The sequence below is a fragment of the Athene cunicularia genome (genome assembly GCF_003259725.1).
Source record: "Athene cunicularia isolate RWA chromosome 6 unlocalized genomic scaffold, athCun1 chr6_part1, whole genome shotgun sequence".
NCBI lineage: Eukaryota > Metazoa > Chordata > Aves > Strigiformes > Strigidae > Athene > Athene cunicularia.
In genome coordinates this window covers 5,341,659-5,369,220 of record NW_020799105.1, presented here as the reverse complement: position 1 = coordinate 5,369,220, position 27,562 = coordinate 5,341,659, and the positions used below count along the sequence as shown (strand labels likewise).

The window sequence follows — 27,562 nt, the reverse complement described above, 5'->3', positions numbered from 1 at the left end:
CTCCCACCCTGTGCAGTGACCAGCAGGATGGGGAGGAAAAGTGCATTTGTGCTCAGCCATCACTATAATGTGACCAAGAGGAGTGCGTGAGCAGCCAGACCTGGCACCACAGAAAAACAAGGGGCTGTGATCTGGGGCGATGATGCCAGGACACACTGAAGGAGCAGCGTTGTGACCTCCTTCCCTCAGCATGGTCCCACAGGGACAGTGGTGCTGGCACACGGTCCAGCTCCTGGGGCTGGGGGCAACACTACCCTGAGTTAAGCTGAGCAGCAGTTTGGTAAGGTAAAAGGCAAGGCTGGGGGAACAGGAAAGCACTAAATAAATGAGACAATTGCTATGAAGGGTAGCTGTGCAGAGGAAAGCAAAAGGAGGGAGCTGTGAGGGGACTGCAGCCCAGAACAGCCTGATTGGGGGAGCAGGGTGGGAGGCAGAAGGTGGCATCATCCTGGCTCACAGGAGGCAGCAAGGGGAGACAGAAGAAGAGACTAAAGGTGCCTGCAGCCAGGAGACAGGCAGGCTGCAGGGGCAGAGAGGAGAGCCCTGGGATGCCAGGCATTCCCTAGGCCCCTCCGCCATCACCCCCTCCCTGCTGACACTGTCTCTGTCTTCCAGGTCAGTGAATAATTTCCTGATGACGGGCCCCAAGGTAAGAGAAATCTCTTTGATCTCTGTCCCTGATTCCACTAAACCCAGGGAGGGGAGGGAGCAGCTCCTCCTTCCCACTCCTCTACACCCAGCCTTAGCCAGAGCTCCCCTCACCCTCAGGTTTCCAGTAACAAGGCACAGAAGGGCCAGGAATGACCTATAAACTGCAACTCCTTAGGCTGTGTCAGCCCTGAAAAAAGTTGTCCTGGGATCTTTTTAAGCTGGTTGAGGCCAGATTTTGGAGATTTGTCTATTGGCACCACCTGAGGCTGTCATCTGTTTCTTCCTCATGATCAGGTTAGCATTGGGACTTACATTCATTGAGCTAGAAAGGTACTTTATGTAGGTTTTGCAAAAGATACTTCCCCAATGAGTACAATTGGAATTGCCAGGACCTTGTTCAGTATTTTTGACCCCCTGTCTCCTTGCGCCCCTGTTTCTGAGGTTTTTTTCTCTAGCCAGGACCAGCTGTAAAATTCACCCAATTTTTGTTCTGGCCATTCCCCAGGAACACCTCCAAGCCCATCTAGCTATTGCTACATCTCAGTACTATGGTAGAGCGACCTTCCCCCAAAGCCCTGGCTGTCTCCCTGGGGCTGCAGTGAAGGAAGAGGCAGGCTCAGGCACCTGTTGGCCTGGAGCTCCCTGTCTCTGAGAAGAAGGGTCTGCCTCCTCTCACACTGGAGAGATAAGGGGTTCCCTATTGTAGAGGCTGGCTGGCACATCTCCTAATGTGGCTAACAGCCAACAGCTCAGCCTTCTACCCCTGGAAGGCTCAAGCTCTTAGCCAGCACAGCAGAAAATGCATTTGCTGCTGCTGGTGGTGAGCTCCACTCCCCAGGGAAGCCAAGGCTGAGGCACTTCCTCAGCTCTGTACATCGTGTCTCTGTAAGATAGCATACAAGTTATTTTCAGTTGAATGCCAGCCTCCTGAGGAGCCTGGGGCCATGTTCTTCCTGCTGTTTTGCACTGTGCTTCTTCATCCATCTAGACCCAAAGCAGCAGGACCCACAATATGCAGTACAGGGCAAGAAAGCTACACTTGGAACAGCCCCACTGCTGTGTGGGAAGTGGCTGGGGCTACACCAGCTTTACACTGCCTGGGATGGAAACTAGAGCTGCTGAGAGACTCCTCTGGACCCTGGGAGTAGCCTGGGGACCCTCCCAGCCTGCCACCAATCCATCCCTGCATGCTAGCCAACTCACCCTGACTGTTTTGCAAATTAATGCTGGGGGAGCTGAAGCAGGGCACACACAGTCCCCACTCCTGACTCGCTGCTCTGCTCCTAGGCCTATCTCATCTACTCCAGCAGTGTGGCAGCCGGGGCGCAGAGCGGCATCGAGGAGTGCAAGTTCCAGTTTGCCTGGGACCGCTGGAACTGCCCCGAGAGGGCGCTGCAGCTCTCCAGCCATGGTGGGCTGCGCAGCGGTAAGGAAAGTATTGAATACCACTAGTGGGATGCCCTCGCTACAGGTTAGAGCCCGTGGGGCTCTCCTCTCTTCTTAAGTGCCTCCTTTTCTCCCCCATCCCTTCCTGGGATGTGCCTCTCCCAGGAATGCCCCTGGGGGATCTTTCCAGGAGTCCCCTTCACCCACCAGCTCCCAGACACATGCTGGGATCTAGCTTCAAGACAAGGCAGCCTCACAATGCTGGCATCACCTCCAGATCCACCAAGCCCCAGCTTGCACAGGAGAGGAGTGTCTCACCAGTCCTCACACAACTGGCTTCCCACAAGGATGCACCACCACGGCCTGTGGTGTGGGCTGCTGGACACACTAGGTCTAGCATGTCTCTTGCCAGGGTGTCCCAGGGAAGCTGAGAACCAGCATAGGGTGTTGGGGTGGCAAGCAGAGGGATATGGCTAAAGGGAGCAGGAAAGAGTTCATCAGTGGCTGTGCTCTGACCAAGAGGCAGGAGAGGTCTTCCCACAGCTTCCAGATGTCAGAGTCACCTTGGGCAGAAATCCACCTTTGCCTCTGCAGGGTGTGGAGCTGTGGTCACTGTCCCTGTATCCCATTCCTTACCCATTTGCAGGTGCCAGGAAATGTTTAAGTATGTACGTGGTCCTCTAGACCCATGTATGATGCTGGGCTGAGCTCATACCTGCCCTGCACAGGCAGGACCTGGGTATGAAGGAGAGCCTAAGGCCTCTGGTGGGACTGGCAGCAGACGAGGGACCAGGGTCCCAGGAGAGGTGAACAGAAGTTTCAAAGTGGGGCACTGAGGAGGCAATTGCAGCACAAAGTAACACTCTGGGACTGGGAGTAGGTCCCTGAACTGTTCCCATCAAGGTTATCTGCTCAGATCCAGACCTTGCTGGTATTAAATGAAAGCCAAAGACTCAGTGGAGTCAGCTGATGATCACCACACTGATCCTGGTGGGTAGGTATGGCCACTGCTCTGAGCCCTGGACGGTGTCCAGCAGAAGGTAAGGCTCGAGGGTGCTGTGGGAAGGAGCTCTTTGATTCTTGGAGAAGGCCCTTTTCCCTCTGGGTTGTATTAGTGAGACCTGGGGGACATTTGACTGTCTGTGCTATGTCCCCACTGCTGAGCTCCCACAAGGACAGCCAAGTGCTAAATTCATCCACACCCTTGGAAATGGCCCAAGTCAGTCTGGGTTGAATTTGGGAGCTTGTGTCTTTCTGTTGTTCAAGCCAAAACTAAGCTAATCTGACAGGTCTCTCCACTCTACAAAGCCTTGCCTGTTGCAGATCTCTTCCTACACACTCCCCTGCATGGCAGGAGTAATTTCTAACACTGGTCTCATCATGAAATCTTTAGCACATCTGCTCTCCTTCTATTCCCATGTGACAGCAAACCGAGAAACCGCTTTTGTCCATGCCATCAGCTCTGCGGGCGTCATGTACACGCTGACCCGGAACTGCAGCCTAGGGGATTTTGACAACTGTGGCTGTGATGACTCCCGCAATGGACAGCTGGGTAAGGAGAGATGAGCTGCCATCTGCCATCCCTCTCTCATGTCCCAGACAGCAGGAGACAGCTCTTCTCCTCTCCTCTGCTGAGGCCTGCAGAAACAACTCCTTCTCCTAGTCCTCACACCTGGAAATAATATCAGAGCAGACCTTTTCCTGGCTCAAACCAAAGCTTTGTGGAAGCTAATCGGGCCACCTTCAATTTACACTAGCTGAGGCTGAGTCCTTGATGTTTTCCATCTTTCTAAATGAGCAGGAAAGTAGAAGGGGGTTGCAGTTTCCCTGGTTCAAACCAAGAACAACTCTGTTTAAGCTGCTAGAGGGAATGACTGTATCATACAGGCAGAGAAGAGGATCTGATGCCATGCATCTAAATGACAGGTCTGGTTAGAGCAGTGCTGATCAGGGACTACAGGGCTTCCAGGGTCTACAGGATGAGGGTGGCCCCAGATCAGAATTACCAGGAGGGAAAGCAGGGTGGCATTCATTGGCCCCTCCAGCATTTGTCAGTGTGGCAGGCACATAAGAGCACAACCAGGAGAATTGCTGTGGCAGCACACAGCCTTCACCCCATTCCTGTTGCAGTGGTACCCAGGCCCACAGCTGCTAAGCACCTCTGGGTAGGCAATCCCAGGCTGCACCACTACAGCTCTCCACTCTGCTTTCACAGATAACATTGACATTTTGGTCTTTTGTTTTGAATGGAAAGAGGTCAGATTTCAAATTATCAAAATCTTTTAAAAGCCCTTCCCCGCCCAGCTGCCCTGGGCAGATGGTATGTGTCAGTTTATGACAAACTCCTCTGGTGTGTCCAGTATTTACTAATTTGCTTTATTGGCTAATGGTTTTTAAAACGGGCACTGCTTCTTAGGTGTCCAAGGCATGGGTTAGCTCATATCTAGCAGAGCAAGACTTTTGGGCAATGACACACCAAATTTGGGCTTCTCTGAAAAAATGAGTTAGTCATGCTATGCTTCCTTTCTCCAAAATGTATCTGTTTTTCATGAAAATTTTCCATTGTAAAATTAAAACCTCAGAAGGCAAAGGAAACTTTTGGTCTTGTCCAAAACAGTGTGATTTAATTCTAAATGCTGTTGTGCTGAATCCAAGTTGGTAAAAGGTTTCCATTCTCCCTTTGGTCCTAGCTCTTGATTTGAACTTCATCATCTGCTGCAATTCCCCATCTCCCATGAGACATCCCTGCCTTTCCCTGGGGGAGGGGACTGCGATGCTGTGTGGGAGTCCGGGCAGGGGCCACGCCTTTCAAGAGAGGCACAAGACCATTAAACACAACTCCCAAGATGTACCACCAAGGGATGTTAGGGTCAGAATGTTCCATATTTCAAAACTTCATAGAGAATTTCGCATTTTTCTCTAGGAGGAAAAGAAACAAATCACATGACATGTTTGCAGTCAGCTGAGCTCCCATGCAGTTAGGAAAAGTACCATCCACAACTTGCTGTGCATTTTCCCAGTTCTATGCTGACTCCTTTGTTTCTTTATGGTAAATGGAAAATCAGACTCTTCTGAGATGCTGAACATCATCCCAGGATTCTGGGTGTACCAAAAAGAAGGTCTCCTTGTTACATGTGTGCCAGGTTTGGTTTGTTTTGCAATGGAGGGGCACCTGTTCCCTCTGATCAGTTCGCTAATCCATGTTAGCAAGATGCTGTCCCTGCAAACCAGCTCAAGTCAGGGTTTGAGGGAAGGCGATTTAAAGACCTAAAGCCTTATCTATATGGCTGCTGATGCATGATAATGAACAGTTTCTGAATCCTGCTCTATAGAAAGCCTGGAAATCCCTGGGTTTGTCACACAGGACGTACCCCTTTGTGGCCTGCATGACCCACTTACTATCCAGGCCTCAGTAGAAATGGCATGAGCCCAAGGGGAGGGAATCATGGAGTATTGTGAGGCGAAAGGCTGGATTCGCCCCACAGCCTCCGTTCCCTCCCATCACTTCTGGACACTTTCTTGTCCCCAGAGCCACAAGTCAGGCAGGCAAGTGGCTGGTTCCCTGACAGCATATATCTCGTCTCCTTTCGTAGGGGGGCAAGGATGGCTGTGGGGAGGCTGCAGCGATAATGTGGGCTTTGGGGAAGCCATTTCCAAGCAGTTTGTGGATGCCCTGGAGACTGGACAAGATGCAAGAGCTGCTATGAACCTGCACAACAACGAGGCGGGTAGAAAGGTGAGTCCCTCTCTCCCTCCAGATGTGACAACACATGCTAGATTGGCTCTGGCCATTCACTGTGGAGAGTCACAACTGGCTGTGGCTAAAAGCACACATCTGGAAGAAAAAACTGGAAGGGGACAGCAGCAGTACTGATGTGATAGGTTGTGTTTGTTCTGAGGTAGCAAACCTTCCATGATTACATTGTTAGTGGCTTCCTGCTGCCTCTTTCTCCAAGTTCAAGTAGGGGAGTACCACGGAGAAGCAAATCTGCGAGCTTTAAGCCAACAGACCCTGGGCAGGAATACTGCACAGGGAGGGTTGATGGCAAACCCCTCCACAGGCCTGGAGCCATGTTTCTCCATGCACTGCAGCACAGACATAACCCCTCTGGGCTTTTTCCTGAATCCCCTCTCTTTCCTCACCCTGTAGGCTGTGAAAGGGACCATGAAGCGGACTTGCAAATGCCACGGTGTTTCAGGGAGCTGCACCACCCAGACCTGCTGGCTGCAGCTCCCTGAGTTTCGGGAGGTGGGCACTTACCTCAAGGAGAGGTACCACAAAGCTCTGAAGGTGGACTTGCTGCAGGGGGCAGGGAACAGTGCTGCCAGCCGGGGTGCCATCGCTGAGACTTTCAGCTCCATCTCCAAGAAGGAGCTGGTCCACTTAGAAGACTCTCCTGACTACTGCCTGGAGAACAAGACACTGGGGCTGCTGGGCACAGAGGGCAGGGAGTGCCTGAAGAGGGGCAAGGCACTCAGCAAGTGGGAGAAGCGGAGCTGCCGGCGGCTGTGTGGGGACTGTGGGCTGGCGGTGGAGGAGAGGCGAGCTGAGATGGTGTCCAGCTGCAACTGCAAGTTCCACTGGTGCTGTGCCGTGCGGTGCGAGCAGTGCCGCAAAAGGGTCACCAAGTACTTCTGTGTCCGCAAGGAGAAGCGGGAGCGGAGTGGGGGTGGCGGGGCCACACGCAAGCTCAAGAGAAGGCTCTAACTTGCCTCTGTTCCTCCATGGTCCTGTCTGCCCCTCTCCTCTCCTGCTTTCCCCATCAGCCCCCAGCACCATTTCCCTATGGCTTAGCTTTGTTTCATTCCCAATCCCACCTCACTGGGGCTTGGGCAAGGAAAAGACCTTGCATGAGCTCCTAGACCTTGGCCATGCAGGGCATTTCACATTAGTGCAGTGAGTGATGACTGGGTAGACCCTCAAGTGTTGACAAAACAAGGTGAGATTTGGTCCCTTCAACACAGGGTCACTCTATCCAATGACTATGGTTTTATCGCTGAAAACAAAGGTGGTCTTGGTGGCTCCTGATTTTTTGAGTTTGTCTGTTCCCCAAACAAGCACCTGCTCTGAGCTTTTGAGTGAGATCAACACTTAGGAAAGCAAAGGAAGCTGAGGTGGCACCACCATAGCTGGGCAACTCAGGGTGGTAATCCCTAAAACAGAAGAGGTGTCTAGTACCCTAAAAGAATAGAAGCACTAGAAGTTTTAATTGCCTTTTATTAAGCTCTATACTATGAAGGAATAGAAAATGTGTGTAACTCCCTCCTGCAGCACGCCAGCCTTCAGGAGGCCCACAGTGTCAATTCCCATCCTTTGACTGCTTTGCTAAGACCTCCAGTGCTTTACTCTACATTGAGATAGCTGCAAGATTGAAGCTGCTGCTTGACCTGCCCAATAAACAGCTGTCCAAGAGTCCCATCACTCACTTTTTAGACACTTTCTCTGTATCTCCTAAGCCTCCAGGCCTAGTCTCCCTCTTCACCCCAGCATCCCTGACAAAGCCCTTGATTGATGCCATAAAGTTGCCCTCACATGTCTCCAGTCCCTCTTTCCTCTCACATCTCTCCCAGAGAGGAGCTGCCAGCTGAGCCTGTTCCCCACCTCCTGGTATACTTGCCAAGCATTCTTACCCTGTCAGCTAACTAAGTAAGTATTTCCTCCTAGTCTGAGAAAAATCATGTCAGTTACTATTTAATGGTCTTGTAAATAGGAAAGTGAAGCACTTTGAAGTTTAATTTATTGCACAGTTACTGTGATGTATACGTAACAGTTACCGCTTATTGTATATATTCTATAGGCTAAGCAAGCAGCAGGATGCTTTGGTTGATGCATCTCTGTTCCCTTGCCATGGTTGGGGTAGAGAGGGAAGAAGCTGCCAGCTGCAGGACCTGGGGAAGCTCCCTGCACCATCACAGTGATTGCCCCTGGTCTATGAGGTTATCATCTACTTTGCTGTTTGAAGTGTCCTTTAGCCAGATGAAAAGCCAGCAGAGCTGTTACTGGCCATTAGACCTGTCTTGTAGCCAGTATTTGTAAACCAATAGCCAATGCAATAAATCAGTAGCCAAGTGCTTGCAAAATGCTGTTGTGTCTTAACTAGTTGGGTGTTTTTCCATCCAGGCGTGTGTGTGTGTATGTATGTAGTTACAGTTCTAGAGACTAAAACCCAGCTGCTTACCCATCTGTCATGCATCAGAAGAACTGACCAGTTCCCTCCATGCACCTCAACCTCAGCCCCTACCAGGAGAGGAAAGGCCCTGCTCTCTCTTTGAGCTTGCATCCAACTGCAATGCAGCTGCCAGGAGGAAAGGGGGGCAGGCAAGGGCCCAGCTGCCCACTTCAGACATGATACATTAAAGATACTCATCAGTTAGTATGCATCTCTTAGTTATCAAATATCCCCTCCATCCTATGACTACTTTGTTGGGGGTGGGAATTTAGACCTAGGGCAAGCTGGGGTCTCACCAGAGCAAGAGTATTCATATCAAGCAAGAATCTGGCCCTTCAAAAACTGCAAGAAACAGTCTTGGCCTGTTCTCAGGGAAACCTGAAGCACTTCCCCTTCACACACAAACCACCAGCTGTTTGTGCAAATGTTCTTATTAATACAGTGACCCTGCCTTCAGCCTCCTTTGCATCTCCTTCAGCAGTTCCTCCATCCCTCTGTGATGGGAATGCATCTTTGGGCAGGAAAGCAAAGAAGCAGCAAAAGCCTCTCACACAGCAGGGAAAGCCGCAGCATAGGCTGGCTTGAGGACTACTGCAAGGCAGAGAGGACAGCTTCTACCCCCTTGCCCCTGTGTCCTGCATTCCACAGCCAGCTAGAAACATAAGAGAAGATGTGGAAGCTGTTTCCAATTTCCTCCCCCTCTTCAGCACATGGCAGGCTGCGCTACCCCATCCCTCCCCTGCTGACACTATTGCCCCACACAGCTGCCCCATGAAGGCCGTGGCACAGTGCAGGATGTGCCTGCTGGGCACAGTGATGCCTGTTGGTGATGGGGACATGCAGAGAAGCACTACAAGTGTGAGCCCCACCATTGCATGCTCCTTTTCTCTGGGAGAAAATGGCGACACTGCAGCTGCAAAATGTGCTGACCTCAGCAGCAGGTCGGGGCCAGAGGGGTCCCCCCTCCCCAGCACAAGGAGCTCTTAGCAGTAAAGGCCCTGCTGCCATTGTGCAGCAGGATTGGATGCTTCCATGTATTCATTTCGGTTTAATGAAGGCACATTCCTCAGAGGAGAAATATTTACATTCAGCTTCCCAGGTGGTCACCTTCGCCCAGATGACACACAAACAGGCAGCCCCCCGCTCCCTTTTCCAATCCAGACCTCTTTAGAGGGCTCAGGGAGGAGGGGAACAAGAAGAGGGGGGCTGCTGGGGGAGCAGAATAGAGAAGGGAACAAAATGCTAATAAATCAGCCAGCCAGCCCTTTTCCCCTCCCCTCTGTGGAGTCAATGGAAAGTGTCATTTCACATGCTAATCCCCCTCCGCTCTCTTCACAACACCTTTTCCGAAAAGTGTTTGGGAAAAGTCCTTGTGGCCCGTTTACAGCTCCCTGCCGTTTCGGATTCCTTCTTGTCTAAGGCCGCGGCCCCGTGTGGGTCTCTCCCTCCAGCAGGGCTCCTTACAAAAAAAATCTCAACAAAGACTTTGGAGTTCATCAGCCTCCCACTGAAATTCACAGCTGCTGAACAAACTAATCCCCTCTCTTGGCCTTTCTTCCTTTCAATGGGTTCTTGGCTTCAAAGACACTTTGGGAAAGGACTTTGTGGGGACTCACACTGCTCACTCAATAGAAGTTAGTGCAAGCATTATCTTCAGAGCAAGTGGCTTTACAAACAAATACTGCCTAACAATCTCTGCCCCTCCAGCTCCCCCAAACACACACAAGCCTAGCCTGCAGACATGATGTTATCTGCAACAGGATTAGAGCTCTGTTCTCTACGCCCAGGGATCCTTTCCTACCACCCCCCCTAATTCTTTGTCAACCCAAAAGCCTTCTCACCCAACAGAAAACACTTTCTCTGTCAAGCAGAGCAGGGATGCTGTGGTAGCATGTGCCGACATGGGAGGAGGTGACACTAAGGAGACACTGTCTGTAGACCAGGAGCTGTTACCAACCATCAGAGACAGTGCTATAAATGGAGGAGTGCTGTCAGTGGGGCATCTCACTTCCCCCTGCCTGGTTTCCCTATGAAGAGTTTTAGAGACGGTGCTCACTAGGGTAAACCTGAAGCAAAACTGAGCAACAGTGGGACAAAGAAGCAAGCAGGAAAGACTCAGCAAAGGCAGGATAAATAGCCAGTCTCTGCATGAGTCACAGGTAGCAGGAGCTGTGCATGCTGGAGGGAACTAGTCAAATGCATTTGAGAAATACATGGAAAATCCATCCTTATTTCTCAGTGGTACAAGTGGCCTGAGTTAAAGAAAGAGGCTAGACTGCACAGGGTACTACAACTGGATCCAGAAAGGCAGACTCTCAGACATATCAAGCTTGTTAAATGATCTCAGAAAGCTAGGACTTTCCTTACATACTCGTTAAGCAAATGTATGCCTCCAGGGCTACCTGCTCACTTGTACAGCATCAGAAGGGGTCATAACACAAGTGCTGCCTTTGAAAATCAGCTTTCATCTCTTTTGATGGGGGACAGCTGGGAGGCCAGACTGGTTGCTAACTGCTCCCAGACTGGGCTGCAAAAGCTCTGCAAGACTCCCTTACACTTGGTGTTTGCCTCTGCCAGCCACAGAACTAACAAAGGCTCGTTTTCTCTGAATGCATGTGCTGTGTCCATAACACCCCAGAACTCTCATAAACCCTGGTCCTTTCCAGCAACGGCCCTTCAAATCTTTCCCATCCAAACAATTCGTCTCAACTTTTACTTCCTCCCAAGTCCTCCAACCACAAGTCAGGTAATAGAGTCCTGCATTTTTCAGTTTCATGGTGCTGACTGGCTGGCCTGTACATATATATTAGCTAGACAGCAAAAAGAAAATAAAACATTTTTGAGATTACATCAGTCTTTTTGCAGAAGCTAGTTTGCTTCCCCCCTGACTTTATCCCAGTACCAATGTTCCACTTCAGCCTGCTTACCTCTGTAAAAGCTTAAATGAAATCAGCCAACAGATACATGTTATTAACTAATGATAAGAATTCACTATTCAGTGGTATAAATCTCATTTCCACACAGGTCAGATCCTTATCCTAGTTTAAGTGACATGGCTTCAGTAGTATGACATTGATTTCCAACAGAAGAGGATCTTATCAACGGCTCTCTGTTTACTTACTGACATACTTCCAACTTCTGATGTCAAGAGTAAAATCCCCAACACTACCGTGATTCCCCAAGAGAACCTCAGCCACCCTGGGGACCTTCTTATGTCTGATGCAGATGAACAGTCACAATTGAGACGGGTGATCTGGAGAAGATCAGTTCTCTGACCCTGCAGCCTTAGGAAGTGGGTAAGGCCTGAGGTCTCACCACACCAGGATGGCTGCTGCCCACATCAGCAAAGCCCAGAACCTGGTTTGTCCCACACTGTTCACAGTTGCCCCCCTCGCCAAAGCAGAGAACTCAGCTCTCAGTGGGTGGCCCTGAAGACTGAGTGAAGTCCCCTGTAGCCAGAGGTCACAAGTCTATGAAAAAAAGCTAGCAGAATCACAAAACACAGCTTTTATTTTGCTGTTCTGTAATCAGTGCATCAAACCGCAGCAATAGAAACAACACAGCAGCAACAAGGAGGCACTTTGACCTGGAAAGGAGAGAATGAGACATGTCCTCTTCCTCCCTTCTCTGCTTCTCTTCCCTCCTGTGTCTCATGGTAGAGCAGTTTGATTCATGTCAGTCACTGAACCACAGGCCCACGATGGCATTATCACTCAAGCAGCAAGCAGAGGAAGCAGGGGCTGGCTGCAGCCAAATGTCAGGAAGAAGCCTTTCTCCCAGATAGGGCCCAAGGATTAAGATGCCTGGTTAGCATGAAAGAGGGTGAGAGAGAGGAAGGCAAGGAAGGAGGAAGAGAGGGAAAGAGACACTCACAGATGTGCCCTAAAAGCCCATCTGCCTTCCCAGACTTCTTCCTCAGGACAGATATGCTTCATTCATCTATTCTACCCCAGAGGATATGCCACAGTGATGAAAAGCCTCAGCACAGCCATATCCATGAGACCTGACAGCATCACCTCCTGCAGGACATTTCTACCACCATAGTGCCAAGGGGCCTTTGAGAACTACATTTCAACATAACTGTTACTGTAGGCAGAAAGAATGCACCACACTTGGAGTAGTGAGCTGTCTCCCCCTGCTCAAGTTTGGTCTGGTCAGAGTAGCTCAAGGGGATTCTTTATGGGACCTGAACAATCCCTGCTGCTCTTAAAGTCCCCAGACTGTCTGAAAAGCCTGATGTAGGAAGCCTTTAGATAGCACAGTTGGCCTTTTGCCCACCGGTGTTAACACAAAGGAAAAAAGGCCAGGAGCCAGAGAGGGTGGCTTTTAGCCCAAACCCAGGATGTGACCAGCTCTGGGGAGGAGCACACAGAACATTCCAACCTGCTAGCATTCCTGAATGGGAAAGTTCCAGGAGTTAGAAGGGGGAATCAGCCCTAGGCCTGAAACATAAAGGGCTCAAGCCTGCAGCTTATGGAGGAAAAGATATAAAGGAGGGAGGAATAGAGGGTAAACAGGACACGACTATAAAAAGAGGTCTAGGTGAAGATGAGATAGAACCAAAGCTAGCTCAGAGGAGGCTGGTAGTTAGCCCTAGTTGTAGCAGAATATAGGTACAGAGGGGTGAGAGGGTGAGTCAAGGATGAGAATGAAGAGAAAGGAGGAACCAGAGGAGATCCTCACTGCAGCCCAACAGAGCAGGGACACCGCATCTTAGGTCCCAAGGGAGCTCAGCTATCACTCGGGCAATTTACACTGCAGCAGGGAATAAAGCCCAAGGCTCTTCTGTCTGGTGACGCTGCAGGTGCCAGCCCTGTTTGTCTCCTTAAAAAAAAAAAAAAAAGCAACAGTAGCCTGGGAGGGAAGGAGTTTCCCCTTTGTAATGGGGATACAGGGAAGAGAGAGGATCTTTGTGCAACCTGGACAGCTTGAAATTGAGATCCCTGGGCTGGGAAGTGGCCTCAGACTAAGAAGAAAGAAGAAAGAGAAAGAATGGTCTCCAGAAGTCCCAGGCACCAGTGGGCCATCTGGAGAGTGGATGGGGCCAGCACAGTTCCAGGCACTGGCATGGACTTATTTCTCCAGAGTTAGGACAGTCCACAACCTGCAGCACATCAACACGTGAGGGAGTCCACCAGCTCTCAGTGTGCACTGTTCCAGCTGGTCCATACTTTACACATTCAGCTTGCCAGCAATGGTCATGAGGACTTTCAGGATGGGCATGAAACCAGACACTTCACTGAAACTGCTGCTGCTCACCACTTGGGTGTGAACCAGGAGACCCTGTTGGTAGTTCCTAGCCTCAACGCAGTGGGCAATTTCATGGAGACCCATGAGGATGGTTGGAGAGAGCTGTGGGGAGGGAGCAGAAATGAGTCAGCATGCACAGCACTGTAACACAGGCCCCGCCTCCCTCCACACCCTTTCCTCCTGTTCACCTCATCCTCATCAAACAGAACCTGCTCATAGGAAGGACAGCCTGCTTCCTCCCTCAGTTTCCCAGCCTATGACATACCCAGCCTGCATTACAATGAATGTAGGTCCTAAGTAATGACATTTCAGTGTTAATTGAATACCTAATGTATCCAAGGAGGTCAAAAGTCCATCTAGCACAGAACCCTGCCTCTGTTCGAGGACACTCAGGGAAAGAAATTTGCTGGGTAAAAAATGCTGGATGGCTGGGCCCAAAGAGTTGTGGTGAACAGAGTTAAATCCAGTTGGCAGCTGGTCACGAGTGGTGTCCCCCAGGGCCTGGTTTTGGGCCACTCCTGTTTAACATCTTTACTGATGATCTAGATGAGGGGATCGAGTGCACCCTCAGTATGCTTGCAGATGACACATATGAGTTTCAATAAGGCCAAATGCCAGGGGCTGCACTTGGGCCACAACAACCCCCAGCAGTGCTACAGCCTTGGGGAGGAGTGGCTGGAGAGCTGCCAGTCAGAGAGGGACCTGAGGGTGTTGACTGACAGCTGGCTGAACAGGAGCCAGCAGTGTGCCCAGGTGGCCAAGAAGGCCAATGGCATCCTGGCTTGTGTCAGCAATAGCGTGGCCAGCAGGGACAGGGAAGGGATCTTGCCCCTGTACTTGGCACTGGTGAGGCCGCACCTTGATTACTGTGCTCAGTTTTGGGCCCCTCACTCCAAAAAGGACATTGATTTACTCGAGTGTGTCCAGAGAAGGGCAATGAAGCTGGTGCAGGGTCTGGAGCACAGGTCGTACGGGGAGTGGCTGAGGGAACTGCGGGTGTTTAGTCTGGAGAAGAGGAGGCTGAGGGGAGACTTCATCACCCTCTACAGCTGCCTGAAAGGAGGGTGCAGAGAGCTGGGGATGAGTCTCTTTAACCAAGTAACAAGCGATAGGCCAAGATGTGATGGCCTCAAGTTGCACCAGGGTAAGTTCAGACTAGATATTAGGAAGCATTTCTTTACAGAACGGGTTGTTAGGTGTTGGAATGGGCTGCCCAGGGAGGTGGTGGAGTCCCCATCCCTGGAAGTGTTCAAGAGTAGGGTCAACATAGCACTGAGGGATATGGTGTAGTTGGGAACTGTTAGTGCTAGGTTAACGGTTAGACTAGATGATCTTCAAGGTCCTTTCCAACCTAGAAGATTCTCTAATTCTGTGAATATATGTTAAAAGGATTCTTCCCTTGATAGCTATCCCTCCAGCAATTGGCATCAGCAGCTTCAGAGTTTTCTAAGCCAGAGGTTACACTAGGTTCACACTTAACAACTATCCCCAATTGTCCCTTCCCATCTGGAAGCTGTCTGTATGCCAGTATACTTCCTGGGGCTAAAAGCACCCTGAAAATACCTCCCCAGATCTTCTTTACACTATGTCTGGGACAAGGTTAAGGAAGAAGAGATAAGGCTGGCTGGATTCAAGGTACATTATAAGGTTTGGCACTCTCCTAGCTTTCTCAAGAGGATATGTGTTGCTGGCACTGGGACAGACACCAAGGCCCACAACCCAGTGCAAAGGTGGGATCAGGAACCCGGCTGGACCACAAGGAATGGTGGCATATACTTACCGTCTGCTCACGGAGCTTCTCATACAAACACTCCAGCCGCTGCAATGCATCCTCCAGCTTCCTTCGGGTTTTCTGAAGTGAAACAGGTATTGTTAGCTCTGACAAAGCTTCAAAGCACCCCTCCTAGAACCAAGTCGTTTTCAGTCTGTGCCCTCCTCTGTTCTTCCCACAGCACCTTACAACTCAGCTGCATCTCAGCCTCTGCCAGCCAGGGACTGTGATACAAGCCAGCCATGTCATCACTGTGCACATATACACACACACATTCTCTTCCCAAGACAGGAAGCTGGATTTGCCTGTTTTCACATCTCCCAGCCTAGGTGTTCCTCCTTTCTGCCAGCCAGTGCTTGCAGACCACAGGGCAGAGTGACTACCAAAGCTCAAGAAACATCTATTAGCTGACCCACAGGGCATTCAGACAGCCTCACCATGGCTGACCTAAGCAACAGCTCCTTGAGAAAAAGAGGGAATATCCTTCCCACTATAGGTAACCATCAAGGAAAGGGCATGAGTACTGAAGCTCTAGTGAGACTGACCCCATTAATCCCACCTTGGATAATTCACTCACAGGTAAATTATACCATGGATAGAAACACCTGACTCTGGGCAACACTGGGAAGGCCTGGCAGCCTTAGGAGCTCAGGCACATTGTACTGCTGTACCAACCCAGCTATTCTACCTCCATGTAAGCAGAGTGCTTAAGCCCAAACCTAGAGGCCTTTCTGTCCATAGAGGGAACCTTTAGGTTATCTTCCAGAAATTGCTACACTGTGCTCTCAGAAAACACATAGCAAGGATGCTGAAGCTGCTGCTACACATCAATTGTCTAACTTCGGGATAACAGTTTAGGCTCAGTGCTCATCCCAACACCCACTAAATAGAAGTAGGAAGGCTTCATGGTGCCCCCAAGTTCTGGGAAGACCTAGCAACCTAACATGATGCTGCAAACACTGCTTTTCTGCTTCCAGACAGTCTGACCTGATACATGCATGCAACATGACATGTATGCCAACAGCCTTCCATGAACTAGGTGGAGAAATTACAGTGACCCGGACACAAAGCTATCTCAGCCTTTTCCTCTAAGCTTGGAGGATAGCTGGTAATACTAGCTCTCCAGGAACTATCTACAGATCAAGATGGTGAAAAAGGAAGTTGAATTAGCTAGATTGTTTCTTCTACTTTTGTCAGAGAAAAAAGCCAGGAGGACAGAACCACAGCTCCAGAGAGGCAATTAGAAGCTGTGGATAAATGCTAAAGAATGCATCTCAGCTCCCAAGAGATGGACAAACCTACAGCTAAAGGAAGAAGGCAGATGGATATTAACTTGGTTATAGAGACAAGACTCTTCCTCTCTTTTCCCAACTAGAAGAAGGAAGAACCAACCAAACATCTATGAAAGCAGAAAAGCCAAAGATCAGAGAGGGGAAGACTTACTGGATCAGTGGCGACAGCAGAGCAGCGTTGCACCAACTCTTCAAATGTGGCCTTCAGAGCCTGATGCTCAGGGGGCACCTCCTTCCTCTCAACCCTCTCCATAGGTAGCTGGTGATACTGACAGAGAGAAAAGCAGCTGAATGAATGCAACAGGAGCATGGAAGGCTGGAGCAGGTAGATTCCACTCCTGCAACTATGACCAGAAAGAATTTCACCCCTTTGAAAACCCAGAGAATACTTGCAAGCAGAGTTAATTATGATTTTCAGACTGGTATAGTTTTAAGCCTCTGTGGATTCCCAACTCCCAGCAGGCTGACAGCCTGCCTGGCCTCCCTCCCTCTCTCCTAGTCATACTCAGGTGTCGTTTTCCACCCTGGCAATTGCTCTAACACTCAGAAAGAGATGTCTTATAAGGGCTAGGGAGCAACATAAGCCCTGCAGCTGCCAAGTAATAAGAATCTCAAAAGCTGAGTTGTTTTTCTACTTGACAAGGAGCTAGTGGCTGGGAAATGCCCCAATTGCCCTGGGTACCTGCAGGCTGCCTTCCTTGGGTGCTCCTGGGGGTGACTGGCCAGATTCTTGCAACCTGGACAGCTGAGGATGGATCCCTTGTGTTTCAGTGGGCAGGCTCATTACTGGAGCTGTGATGGGGGCTGGAGGAGTAAATTTCTCAGGCAACTGTCAGCGAAAAGAAAGAAAAGAAAAAAATAATCAAGAAAACCAAGTCCAATTAAGGAGGGTTGTTTACACTCTCTGCAGTCAAATTCAACTCCCCTTCTAATTTGCAGAGTGCCCAGTTCTCAAGATGATGTGTAACCCACCCCTGTTCTTTCAGCTCCCTGACTCAGAGCATGGGGCCCTTCCTCTTGCATCCTAGATGAACAGTCAAAGCGGCAGCAACAAAACTCCTCTGGAATTGTTCAATCAAACAGATCTGTTGCCCCTGAAAGCAATGGTCCTCAGAAAGCTGCCTTGGCTCTGCGACGGCACGAGTCCTGAATGTAGAGATTAGCAGCAGTAAAGTGTCCAACAGAGCAAGTGTTGGGGAAAATCCCACGACATGGGGGGAGAATCCTCTTGCAAACACTTCATCATGCCCCTGCTAAGCCAGAGTCAGGACAGATTCACTCCGACGGGGCTAGATCAAAAGGAGATGGCTTTAACAAGAGGCTAATCCTGTTGTAGTGAGCACAGCCTGAAGCAGGTTCCCAGCTATGCTGCCAGAAAAAAGGGCGAGAAGTCTGTTCCAAGCTAAAGAAGAGGAGTGGGGGGTGGGAATGGTGCCAAAGAAGCTTCTCAACACACCTGCCAGCAGGCAGCAGAGATAGAATTGGGGTACGGAGAGCATTTGCTGCAAAAGAGCTCAGATCACAGGTCCTCCAGTGCAGTCATGACAAGGTAGCAAGCAGGAGGGCCAACATGGCAGGCAGCTCACAGCTACACCTGTCTCAACTTCTTTCAGAATACCTTGTCAGTTGGTATCAGCATCTGAGGAAAATCACGGTGGGTCTCACTGTGCTGAAGGGAAATGCTGCCCCCAGCTGATGGGTGTGATGTGAGCATGATCTCCCCAGACACTCTCAAAAAAGGTGTGTGGGCAACGGGATAAGATTAAATCTATATTTCTAGCACCAAGTGATTGTAGTCAACCTGGGAAGTACTGACAAAGGATGCAGCATCACAGATGATAACCTTGTTACAAAACAGCCACCCTGAAGAACAGCATGTGAATTTGGATGGCAAAGGGTCAAGATGTCTTAGACTCCAGTCCTAGATCCTAAGCAGACAGACCAACATAGAATGGGACCTGCTAATGATGACAGGGAGCATATATAGGAATGTATCTGTTGCATGGAGCTCTCTGGCTAAAAGACAACCACACATATTGCAGCTGAAAGATTACCTTTTTCTTTTGAAGACCTCCTCTTACAGCAGAGGGATCAGTCCAAGATTCCTGAGCTGTCAGGAGAGAGAACAAGACACAAATGTCAGACTTTGAGAAAGTGGCCGAAGTAACATGGTTGCTTGCATGGTTCAGAACTTCCCTAAGCAAAAAGGCCTATGGCTTCATTTCCTCCATCACTGCACTTTCAGATAATTTCAGCCAAGGAATTTCAGACCCAGTTCATGGGCCCATGAACTGTTCTTCCTTCTCTTTCTCTTTCTTAATTACATTCTTAGGATTCGAGTATGTGCACTGGATTCATGAGGTGATGTCTGAACAGACTGAACAGGCACACAGCCACTCCCACCCAGAAAACTTTTTCACAACTATATGAAGCTTTCTGCATTCTACAGAGGCTGCCAAAGTCAGCCTCAGCGTCAGGCCTAAACCTTGGTCAGGACCTGCATGTGCGTACACATCAGGGTTCAGGGAGCTCCTGGGGTGCCCCAAACAGAGAATCTAGAGCTGCGGTATCACCGTGAGGGCTGTGTTATGATAGGTGAGAGAGGGCTTCTCACCAACGCTCCCAGGAGCGCCTCATGGTGGCAGTTCACAGCAATGCAGGTTGCTGTGATGAAGTGGGGAAAAGTTAGGCTTGAAATTTTCCCCTTCCAAAATCCTGTTCAGAACCAAAGCTTAGAAAAATTTGCTGGCTTCTCAACTAGAAGGGAATAGACTTAACCTGTAAATGCCTTGGGAGCAGAGCAGTGTCTCAGCAGATGCTTCTGTGGTACCTAGCCTCTAACCTCACTCCAGGTAATTAAAAATCCATCAGACAACATGACATCAAAAGACTTGAGACCGCATTTCATTCTGCAAAGGTCAAATCCAACCACCTTGTCTGCTGCTGTCTTGTAAGGGTACCTGCATCTCTAGACAAAACCCCAGTGCTTCTTTTGCCACCCCAGTATTAATAACCACAAGCCCATGAGACAGGAATAATCTGTGAGAAAGTGGCATAATTCTAAGGGGCAACATCAGAATTGCTGGAGCTCAATGCCACACTTAATGAGTCACTGATCCTGAACTGAGCTTTAAAAATCACAGGGGAAAGATGCAAAAGGTGCTTCATTACTTTAATTACCTTTATTATTAAAATTCTGGCAGCTTCTTTTTGCCCTCCCTTTTCCCATGATTTCAAGACTCACTCTCTGATGAGTTTGGATCAGTAGTTTAATTAAGTTGGCACTTATTTCTAGCTTGGGGATTCTGTGCCCTAGAACTCTACCAGCCCCCACCAAGTCTGTGGTCTAGCAGATCCTGGCACTATTCCAACCCAGTGGCACTTTGAATTCTCAGAGGAAACAGCTATTTAAATTATAGTCTTTAAGACAGGCACTCAATCATCAGACATGAGACAACAGGATCCTGCTGCATTTTGCTGGGATGAAACTCCAACTATCTTGCCTATGCTACTTGTGAAAGAGGATTTCTCACCAACCCTGAAAGGAATGCCCCATGGCAGCAGTCTCCAGCAATGCCTGTCCTTAGAAAAAAACAAAATTGTCACAGGCAGGAGTCAGAAATTATCCTGGCCAGAAAGGAGATCAGTCAACATGTTGCTGTCCTTCATCCCATCCTTGATGCTCCTTGGGAGCATGGGATTTCTAAAAGGGGAGATCTTTCTTCATTGCATTAGTGAGAATGAGTTCATGAACTGTTTATATCATGTTCAGGAATTTCCAAAGCAAGCAAGGTTGGCCAGTCAGATTGAATGACTTTACAGTCCCTTTCCAGGGGATTGGGATTACAGTCCCTTTCCAGGCTAAAGAAAAGCATCCATCAAAACCAGAACAATAATAGCAGGCAAGAAAGCACTCTCAAGAAGCCAGTTTGCACTACTGATCTGGGCATGCCATATGCTGCCATTAAAATGGGGGGTAAATGCTGCCAGAAGGGAACTTTCCCAGCAGTGAATTCCCACAGGAATCTTCAGCCTGAGGAAGTGCTTGAAATCCTTGCCACCAAATCATCTTTCCTTTAACTGGGAAACATTGGGGTCTTGTTTCTCTGCTGAAGGGATAACTCCCTTTCCAGAGTCCCACTCCACACAGCAAGCCTTGCTTGGTGGTGTAAGCGGCTACCAAGTACTTGAACTTCCTAGATAAAGATGAGACTCCCTAGGTATTCTCTTGTGCCTGGCAGATGATCTTTGGCACAGGCAGCAGTCACTGTGCAGAGACAGTCCATTAAGACACTGAGTTGTGTGTACCCCACCAACAATGTAGACTGGAAGATACCTACTCTCCATCATCAATGAATCCCAAGAAGAGAAATCAGTACAAAGCATCAGTCAGAAAACCTCTACAGTCCAAATTCTCCCCAGCAGATGGACTGAGATTCAAAGTCAAACCTTGCCCTGTAACTAAAGCCAAAAGGGTTTTCCAGTTCCCCTTGAAATAGAGCCCCCATAGTCTGCTTGGGAAGCTCTGCTCCACCACCACTCATGCTGGGACCATGAGTCTACCTGGGAAAAGCACAAGTGCAAGTAAAGCCATGCATAAGGCTGGGAATGTAACAGGGAGAAAACAAGAGATGAGTTACAACCACTGGCCTGTTCCTTGCCTAGAGAACCAAGAAAGGAATAAGGGCTGCTTCCCTCTCCTGCTGGCCCAACAGCTGTCTGAAAGGAGGAAAGTAGAGAAGGAAGAAGCTGCAGCCCCTGCTTTCTGTACCCAAACTCATCAGTAAGAGCACTGTACTTTCATTTCACTTCCAACACTCCCAGCTATCACTTGCTTGTCCTCAGGACAATTATGTCCACTACTCCAGCTGTATAGTTCCCCAGGCATGCAAGGAAACAACAAATAGCAATGAGCATGAATGCATGCATGCACACACAGTAAAACGTGCGCACACCCCCCACATTTCACTGGAAGCACAGGTCTGGAGGCTTCTCTGGGTACTACCTGCATGATCCATGTGGGGATCTAGCCAAGGGAAGAAACCTGAAAATCAAGGCAGGGTTGGGAGAGTCATCAACACCAACAGCTTTTACTCAGTGTGTAATGTCCCTGGACTACTATCTCCATAGCTTTTCAGAAGGAATTTGTCCAAGCCTTAGCTTAGAGCCTTTCTGCGTAGTTGCCACAGGCTTCACACAGTGGGATTTGCTATCCTTGGTTAACCACAGCTTAATTCCAGGATTCCAGGTGGAGGCAAACCTTAAAGCCTCACTTTCTTCACTCTCAGAATACGCATGGCTTGGAGAGCATCTGCTCAAAAACCTAAGGACTGTCAGCCTTGTTGTTAGGGATCTCCACAGCCTGGCTAAACCTGTCCATCGAGACAGGAAACAAAGAATTAAAAAGCACCAGATGTGGTGATGTTGTGGGAAACAGAAAGAGGGAATGCCCATCCACTAGGTCCAACAACACTCTCTTCTTCTTCATCATGCTAGCCAGGACTTCAGAGTACTTGCAGGCTGGGCTGCATTCAAACTACAGACCCAAAGTGGAAAGGCTCCAAGTCTAGAGCCCTGCACAAAAGAATCCAGAAGTGATTCCCAGGCAAGCACTTTATGGCAGCAGGAAAAAATGGGGAGAACTAGAGCACAGCAGACAGAGGAATTTTATCCTGAAGCTAAGCAAGGGGTATCCCACAGATAGAGAAGCAGCACCCTGCTCTCCCAGCATTTTAAATGCATCTCTTGTGTAAGTTGCAGAAGCAGGGGCAAGATCAGCATGCCTTCCACCAGGCATTCCCTGGGAACCACCACCTTTTCAGTCAGAACAGATGCCTCTGGATTGCATGGCTACTTAGGGCGCACTGGGAACCTGAAGAGACAGCATCTTGCAACCCCAACCTGGGAGACAGAGCTGAACAGGCTGAATGAAACTGTCATCATTGTTGTGTTTCACCACCACACCCAGTCTCAGCACAATGTGCCTGTAAGGTTAGCCTCAGCACCACATCCAGCCTTTATGGTGACAGACCAGACCAGACCTCAAATCGCATCCACGAGTATCTTGGACACAGAAGTCACACAAGCAGTACTTACCTGTGGGAGGAGGAGGAATGCTGGCTGCTGGCAGGGACTTAGTAGATGGAGCTCCAGGACCTCCCTGAGGGTAAACCATGTTCATGGGGCAGTTGAAAGGTGCTGAAGAGAAACCTAGAGGAGACTGGCTTGCCACAGGGAGAGGACAAGCTGCAGGAAGCTGAGATGATGGGACTGAGGCTGGAGGAAAGAGGGCAGGTCCAGGTGGTGGAACACCAGGAGATGTCATGGGCATGGACTGTCCTGGCAGAGAAGGCTGGCTGGGGAAGGGAGCAGGACCAACAGGTCTGACTCCTGCTGGTCCAAACGGTTGAGACTGTGACACAGCTACAAATGAAAATGAGAATGTATCAGCATCGCTTGTTTCATGCGCAAACTCTCCTGATGCTCTCCTTCATGATATTAAGTCTGCCCTTCTCCAAGCCATACATTAGAATATTCACGCCAGGCATATCCCCTATAACCCAGGCTACATCAGTCAAACTCTGCCACAAATTTAGCTGCGTGGCTTCTCCACCCCTATATATACTTAATATCAGCAGATGTGCAGCAAGAGCTGATAGAACTAGATGTGTCAGAAACACTGAGAGGCCTCTCAGAAAGCTGACTAGTTCTTTGCAAGTACAATAGGCCTATGAGGAAGAAAGCAGAGCAGACATCCATGTTTAAGGCTTTAGTCTAATAAAACCTGGAGAATAGACATGACTATCAGACAGTGCTTACCTGGCCCTGAAATGGTTGCTGGAACCAATCCCAAGTTGTACTGTTGGTATGGGGACCCTCTAGAATAGACACTTGTTTGAGGTCCCGTGCTAGCCTGGGGAGGGGCAACGTGGTGAGGTGTCATAGACATCCCTGGCACTGGCTGAGTCATGAAGAGGGAAGGCACTGAAGGCTGAGAAGGTGCTGAAGGGGCAAATGGTGACTGACAGCTGGACTGCAATTAAAAAACAAAGAATTTGCAAATGGCCAACACAATCATGTGCATACACACACAAGCAGATACACTTTCTATCCCTGTCACTTCTCAGGCAAGAGAAGATGATGCTGCTGTCAGTGCCCTAGATGGACTGGATCCTTTAAAGGCCTTTCCCACCACATAACATGTTCAACAAGCTGGGCACCACTCTCTTCAGATTATTTTCCAGCTCTCACAAGGATTAGTCTTCAGGAGCCAGTTCCCATACAGTGACCTCCTGAAAGAACAACTAGAGGAAATAATGAAGGAACAATAATGAAGTAATAGAGGCTGGAAGCAAAACTTCCTGAAGTTTTCTTGTGCAAGAACTGAGATTAAGCCATCCTACACTAATTTTAGTGAGAGATGAGGGTGAGACAGACATAGGAGAGTGAACCACAGCCCCCTTTTCCCTCAGTATGCAAGATCTCAGTGGATCCCTACACTTCTAACGGCCTCCTCCAGTGACAGCATGTGGGACAGGGCTTTGTGAAAAGATGTCAGCCTACTTCTGGATTATCACAGAGCTTGTGTTTGCTCCAGTGAAGTGCATCACTGATGAGTTCCTCAATGCCTGCAATCTGCGTCATCTCATAATGCTTCATATGCCTTCCACAACCCAGTATGCCTTCCTCCCTTTCCCCAAGTCATGAACACCTGAGTTTAAGGCCTACCTTCTCTGGATGTCTCAGACCTGTTTTGTGGGCTGCTCCTTCAGTGGCGGAACCACCCCTGGCTGCTGGAGAAGTGTGTTTTATGACACCTACACTGACACGAGTGTAGGGAAAAGGAGGTGGCTGCTGATCACCCACATTCTCTCCTTGAGCATGGAAAAGCCGGTCCCGGAGCTGTTCGATCAGAAGCTGAAACAAACTATGCTTTAGAAGAGTGCCTTGAGAGCCTCAGATGGAAGGCATTCAAAACAGACCCCAACCCAAAACACTGCAAAAGACACCATTCCCCCAATAACCACCAGGAAAACAAAACTAAACAAAACTGTAACTGACAACCTGGAACATCACCCATCATATTCCCAGGCAGATGAAGTCTCACAGATCCTGTCCCCAGTCTTTAGACTTTTCCCTCCCCAACCTCTACCCAAATTTGGGCACTAGACAGATTTGTTTCAACTACAAGGTGACCTCGCTATTCCCTTCCTCCACCAGCTAGTTTCAGGAATAAATGAAGCTTCCCTGTAGAGCTGCTTCCCAGCATTGTTCTCCAGGAAACATTTATGGTGCTATAGCTCTCTTCATTTTCCCTGAACCAAAGGCACTACAAAGAAAAAGTAAATGAAGACAAAAGCTGTGTCCTAGAAAAAAAACCCAACACACCTCTACTCTCAGGTTACCATAATTAAGGTGAAACCTTAAGTCGTGATTCATGTCAAAACACAAGCTCTCCCTCATACAAAGTATCATTTTTCCCCATATACTCCTCTTTCACACAACTTGTTTCTCACTTACCTCTTTAGAGCTGCTGGGTAGGTAATTCATTGCGGCTGCCAAGCATCCCTGTGATGCCAGGAGACTGGCATACTGGGTGATTCGTTCTGCCAAGACAGGGCCTGGTGCATGTCCTGCTGTGCCTTGGAGAATCTCAATGGACCTGCTCAGCACCATCACCTTCTCTATGAGATCCTGAATAAGCCAGGGGAGGGAAGAAATAGACCATTCAGAATCTGACTTGCCTTACTGGTCCATCTCATGTTACGACAATACCAGATAGCTTTCCCAACTTTCAACTGACATCGGGTCCAGTGTGAATAGGAGTTACTCTGCACCAGATACTACCACTGATTACCATTTCCTCAGGTGCACTTTGTGAAGAAAAACAGGAATCAGGAAGCAAACCCTGACACTGCTACTTCTCTGGTAAGGGAAAAAAGAAAATCAGAAGCCACAAGGACATTTCAAGTAACTGTGAACTTTTTACTAGGAGGTTACTACTGTAACTCAGAGTTACAAATGATCAGCTTGAAAGATTAAGGATTAAAACCATACAAGGAGAAATTCACTAGGGAAAACTACTACTGCTGACAAACAGACCAGAAGGGTTTTGTTTATTCAAAGCTCCTTCAACTCATAGAAATCGAAGTAATGTTTGTAGTTGTGGAATGATATATGCTTCATTGGCTGATAACTGATAACCGGAAGGAGGCCAGTTTCAAACATAACCAGGAATGCTGAAGATGCCTTTTTGTTGCTTTACTCACTAGTGTGGTTGCAAAACCAAGGACATAGAGGGCATTATCTGCAGATACTAGAATAGAAAACTTGTCTAGTTCATTCTAGTGATTGGACACAACAGGGGTTAGTGACTTAGCCAAGACTGATTTAAGTGTAACAGGTAACAACACCAACTTAGAGGCCCTGATTCATCTGCAAGCTGTGACTTCCCATACATGATCGTTCTACTTGCAGTGGGAATAACACAGTCAACACTTTTATTTTATTTTGCCAGAGGCTGTTCTGAAGGTACCTCCAGGTAACTGGAGCATTACAGTTAGATATGATAAGCACAGAAGCAAACGTACTCTCAAGCGCCTACCAGGAAGAAAACAGGCACAGTCTAAACTTCCCTGACTAAAAAGGAAGCTCAGGGATGACGTCAGTATACAAGGACAGGCAGGTAGGCCGTAACTCCTGTCCACGGCTGGATTTACGTGCAATGTCATTGGTACTCTCTAAACAAACAAACCCTTAACGTTTAAGAAGTGCAAGTCTCCTTTAGATGTAAGCCGGTAATCCAGGCTAGAAGGAGATGCTTTGGTGACTATGAACAGGTCTGCACTGCCTGCTGGAAGCCAGATACTCCGTTTGATGGGGTAATACAAACAGATCAAGGCTATCAGATTGGCCTAAATGGGAGTCAAACCAAAATTATAGCACCTGTACCTGCAGGGCAAGGGGTGACGAAGTCTCATGGTTCTTTACCCAGCATTCCACCAACCTCTCCACATTGCCTGATGAGATATAGCAGAGGCAGGCATCATTGGACAGGGCTGCATCACCCTCCGACTCTAGACGGGCACCCAGCATGTCTAGAGAGGAAGAAATACAGTCAACATTTAACACTCTCTCTTTCTGAAGAGCTCATTAACCCCAATGCTCGTCTCTTAGCAATCCTATGCTGGCTTGCCATTAAAAGGTGTTGACAGCTTTGGATCTGCACCTAATTCATAGATAACACATAATGGGCATCATTAAGGAATCTCAAAACCAACTTGGTTGAAAAAAGAAGTAATTTTTAATATATCTTCCAATTTTTATATGTCTGCCCAGACATGAAAAAGAAAGAAATACCCTTAAAAATGACAGATGAATTCACCGAAAAAATCCAATGATTTTTTTTTTCCCCAAAGAGGTGTGCAAATCTCCAGGCAACAGTAGTGTCCAGTACCAGGGACAGCTAGTAATCTGGTAGTTGTCAATGTGTAGCAAATGCTAGGACATAAAGGTGAGCTGGAACTTTCTATCATCACCACCACCTTCCACTCCTACAATTTGGTCTGCAAAAGATGTCATGTTTTCTTGCATTTTGAGTTGTGTCATCTTACTTGTATAAAGAGCTGGCATTTCTCCAACAGCACTTAGCTGTTCCCATCAGTCAGGAGGTAGTTCCCATATAATCAACATAAGTAACTTTGTCAGATTCTGTCACCAGATTTTCCCTGAACTCTGACTCTCAGAACAACCAGTTGCTGAGCATGTTGGACTATTAACAGTCTGAGGAAACTACTGAGGCCACCAAACATTAAATAGCCCCTGCTTCTGGTCTTAAAAGGGAGGGGAATGTAGGGGAATGGTGAGTGAAGCCACCTGACCTTTTACTGTCAAGGAAATCCCTTGCTCCCCAGAGTAAGATAATAAATATCACCCTCTTGGTGTCTGAGTCCAGTGTCTATCCTGTTTTTTTCCATGCTATTAGTAGAGGTGATAGGAAATATCAGCATATAGAACTTTACACTACACTCAGCCACAGTGTG

At 48.7% G+C, this 27,562-nt stretch overlaps 2 protein-coding genes across 3 annotated transcripts in view; one reads left to right on the top strand and one right to left on the bottom strand.

Annotated features, from left to right (window-relative positions):
• The first annotated feature begins 357 nt into the window (after positions 1-357).
• WNT8B (Wnt family member 8B) lies at positions 358-13,050 on the top strand. The gene is made up of 5 exons (XM_026851272.1): positions 358-649; positions 1,939-2,077; positions 3,464-3,589; positions 5,631-5,773; positions 6,188-13,050. The coding sequence occupies exons 1-5, from the start codon at positions 635-637 to the stop codon at positions 6,743-6,745; spliced, it is 981 nt and encodes a 326-aa protein (XP_026707073.1). The 5' UTR covers positions 358-634; the 3' UTR covers positions 6,746-13,050.
• The window catches only part of SEC31B (SEC31 homolog B, COPII coat complex component), a 40,514-nt gene continuing 20,713 nt past the window's right edge, over positions 7,762-27,562 (bottom strand). The window contains exons 17-27 of one of the 2 annotated variants that reach the window (XM_026851268.1): positions 26,472-26,617; positions 25,041-25,214; positions 24,249-24,437; positions 23,340-23,553; positions 22,617-22,943; positions 21,526-21,564; positions 18,575-18,630; positions 17,203-17,349; positions 16,672-16,788; positions 15,238-15,309; positions 7,762-13,559 (exon numbers count right to left, since the gene is read on the bottom strand). In XM_026851268.1, the coding sequence (XP_026707069.1) occupies positions 13,380-13,559; positions 15,238-15,309; positions 16,672-16,788; positions 17,203-17,349; positions 18,575-18,630; positions 21,526-21,564; positions 22,617-22,943; positions 23,340-23,553; positions 24,249-24,437; positions 25,041-25,214; positions 26,472-26,617 (1,661 nt within the window). In that variant the 3' untranslated portion in view covers positions 7,762-13,379. The remainder of the gene's footprint in view (positions 13,560-15,237; positions 15,310-16,671; positions 16,789-17,202; positions 17,350-18,574; positions 18,631-21,525; positions 21,565-22,616; positions 22,944-23,339; positions 23,554-24,248; positions 24,438-25,040; positions 25,215-26,471; positions 26,618-27,562) is intronic. The other variant, XM_026851269.1, reaches the window with a different exon arrangement.

Bases quoted from the DNA above. Each gene is read 5' to 3' on its own strand.
- WNT8B (XM_026851272.1), top strand. The intron at 2,078-3,463 runs GTAAGGAAAGTA...CCCATGTGACAG, and splicing joins CCATGGTGGGCTGCGCAGCG to CAAACCGAGAAACCGCTTTT. The intron at 3,590-5,630 runs GTAAGGAGAGAT...CTCCTTTCGTAG, and splicing joins CTCCCGCAATGGACAGCTGG to GGGGGCAAGGATGGCTGTGG.